The sequence below is a fragment of the Sitophilus oryzae genome, unplaced genomic scaffold (genome assembly GCF_002938485.1).
Source record: "Sitophilus oryzae breed Bouriz unplaced genomic scaffold, Soryzae_2.0 scaffold_1217_pilon_pilon, whole genome shotgun sequence".
In the NCBI taxonomy this organism is placed as follows: Eukaryota; Metazoa; Arthropoda; class Insecta; order Coleoptera; family Curculionidae; genus Sitophilus; species Sitophilus oryzae.
In genome coordinates, this window is record NW_022145857.1 from 187,920 (window position 1) to 190,974 (window position 3,055).

General features: G+C 34.0%; 1 protein-coding gene across 1 annotated transcript; it reads left to right on the forward strand.

The window, feature by feature from the left end:
* The first annotated feature begins 342 nt into the window (after positions 1 to 342).
* LOC115891959 lies at positions 343 to 2,851 on the forward strand. Its single transcript, XM_030912571.1, has 3 exons — positions 343 to 437; positions 716 to 893; positions 950 to 2,851. The coding sequence occupies exons 2-3, from the start codon at positions 738 to 740 to the stop codon at positions 2,588 to 2,590; spliced, it is 1,797 nt and encodes a 598-aa protein (XP_030768431.1). The 5' UTR covers positions 343 to 437; positions 716 to 737; the 3' UTR covers positions 2,591 to 2,851.
* Positions 2,852 to 3,055: the final 204 nt, after the last annotated feature.

The following is a 3,055-nucleotide window of genomic DNA, read 5'->3' on the forward strand; positions in this document are numbered from 1 at the left end:
CTAGAAGTTCAAAATACCTAATTGTTATTATTATTTTCTAGTTTTCAGTGCACATAAGATAAAACCGTTTAACTTAAAAGTTTTTTTACCGATTTTTAATATTTAATCTATTCATCGTTATAATATGGATAAGCTTTCAAACTTAACAATGACGTGGGGTAAAACATTGGATATGGAAAATCAAATGCAATAAAATAATAAAAAGAAATATACAAATGAATACATTACTTCACGTCATTTGTAAAAGTGAAATCAATACATCTCAACATTTAGGGTAGGATAGCGTAAGAGTACGCATTCCGTAAGAGTACGCGGCGGCCATATTTATGAAGTGACAAGCAATCTGCCTAATATAAACGCATAAGTAGCTTGGTAACGGCCATAGGAGTAGTGTCTAAAAATCTGATGGTGTTGCTTTAACCCTTCTTTAATTGGCGGTAAGAAATGATATTTTCCCCTATTTACTATAATATTTGTAATACAACAAGTAAGGTACATACATTTGTGCATTCAGTTTTTTATGAAAACTGCTGTAATAGTAATAAAAAGTGCTTTGTTTACAGAGACACTTTTAGGTTAAATTAAAGTTTTATTAGTTGCCTAAATGGTTAAATTGGTTTTTAGAATTTGATTACGTGTCTCCCTAAGAGTACGCACAGGTGCGTACTCTTAGGTATACGATAAACATTTAATTTTTAATATTTTTATGCTGTAGACAATTCCAAAACAGTATAATAATGAGCCCGTACAAACGAAAGAGCGATAGAGTACTAAAATTTACGCAAGAAATGTTAAATATGGCAGCCGATAGAATATCAAAGGGAGAGAGTAAAAGATCGGTTGCAAAGGCATTGGGGGTAAATGAATGTACTCTAAGGAAGAGGTTGCGTGAAGTAATATGTAGGATTACTTTAAAATTTTAAACTATTCCTCGTTTTACTTTTTTTAGGGCACTGTTCCAACTAGCTTGGGTAGATTTAAACCAATATTTTCGAAAGCACAAGAAAAAGAATTGGCGGATCATATTCGCGATCTGGAGGCGAGATTTTACGGACTTCGTATGAAGGATGTTAGATCACTAGCTTTTCAATACGCGAAACTAAACCACATTTCTCATAGGTTTAACGAACAAAATTTAATGGCAGGGAAACATTGGGCACAGGACTTTGCTGCTAGAAATCGTTTATCTTTAAGAGCTCCAGAAAAATGTAGTTTAGGTCGGGCTACAGGATTTAATAAAGTCCAGTGTGACAGATTTTTTAAAAATTTAAAACTTGTCTACGAAAAAACAAAAGTGCTGTCACACAGAATTTTTAATATGGACGAGACGGGACTTTGTACTGTTCCAAACAAGCTCCATAAAATTTATGCAGTAAAGGGCAAAAGAACAGTATCAAAAATAGTGTCAGCCGACAGAGGTCAATTAGTTACTGCAGTATGCTGTATGAGTGCCTCTGGTACCTGGGTACCGCCAGGTTTAATATTCGCTAGAAAGCGTATGAAAGAAGAACTTTTTTATGGGGCACCTCCAGGTACACTGAAGATGATATCTGATTCTGGGTATATGAACACAGAATTATTTCTAGTTTGGTTGCACCATTTTTCAACCTTTGTTAAACCTTCCGAGTCGGATCCTGTAGTTTTAATTATGGACAACCATATTTCACATTGCTCTCTGGAAGCAGTTTTATTTGCGAGGAGCCATTTTATTACACTTTTAACATTACCACCCCACGGAAGTCATAAGCTTCAGCCTTTGGACAGAGTATTCTTCTTCCCCTTAAAAACGGCTTTTTCTGGAGAATGTGATAAATGGATGGTTAGTAATCCTGGGAGACCAATCACAATGAGAGAAATGGCAGCGCTTTTCCATTCAGCTTATTCAAAAGTCGCTACAATAGAGATCTGTGAAAAATCATTTGATTGTACAGGGATATATCCCTACAATCCTGATATTTTTACCGCAGCAGACTTTGCCCCGTCTGAAGTCACTGATAAATTTCATTCAGATGTAGACCGTCAAGGACAAGAGGATATAAATAGAAATGAATTAATAGAATGGTCTGATGAAGATGAAATACCACTGGCTGAATTGCAGCGACAAGAAAAACAAAAAATAACAATAGAAAAAGAAAATAGGACACCAACAAATAGTCCAATATTTAATCAAAATCAAAAAGAATATGCAAATCAGAGTCCACGACACAGTTTATCTTCTGTTAAATTAAATGAATCTGACCCATGTTGTTCTGTAACACCCAAAATGATTCTACCGCTGCCAAAAGCTAAATACGAGCAAATTAGGAAAACAAAATCTAAAAGGTCTGAAATTCTGTCCTCTACCCCATATAAAGAACATTTATTAGAACAGACAGAAGAAAAACTAAAGGCACAAAAGGGAAAAAGAAAAATTCTCAAGTGTAAACAAGCTTCAGCAACTAAAATAGACAACACTATCTGTCCAGGATGCAATGAAAATTTTAGTTACTCTGATTGGTTAATGTGCCGTGTTTGCCAAACTTGGTGGCATGAGGACTGTTCTAATTATCTTGGAAGTGGTAGTTTCTTATGCGATTTATGTGACAAGTAATTTTAACGATTGGTTAACTCGTACAATTAGAATGCGTACTCTTAGGAATTTACGTGCGAACTCTTAGGGGAATATTCACCAAAGAGTACGCATTTGCATGTTTTTATTTAAACTTAGATATTTTTGTCAAATACATTTTTAAATTACTTTTGGAATGTTATATGTTTAAATTAATGCATGTTTTATAATTTCCTAAATATACTTCAACCTTAAAACGACTTTGTTTCAATGTTATTCAGCAATAAATATTAAGTGCGTACTCTTGCGCTATCCTACCTACAATAAAGAGTACAAAATTCATTCGGAAGTATAAGAAGAAAGTTCAAAGAGCTATAAATAAAATTGAACGAAAAATAAATTAGTGCCATAGGGAGGATGGTAACCCTTTCGTACATGTAGAGCACTAGAAACTAGTTTGTAGAAGTCGATTTATTTATAATAACTTCGATTAATATTACGCATATT

Excerpts from the sequence above, each read along its gene's own strand:
- LOC115891959 (XM_030912571.1), top strand. The coding sequence starts at position 738 with ATGAGCCCGTACAAACGAAAGAGCGATAGAGTACTAAAATTTACGCAA. Across the intron at positions 894-949 it reads TAAGGAAGAGGTTGCGTGAA|GGCACTGTTCCAACTAGCTT; the intron begins GTAATATGTAGG and ends TACTTTTTTTAG.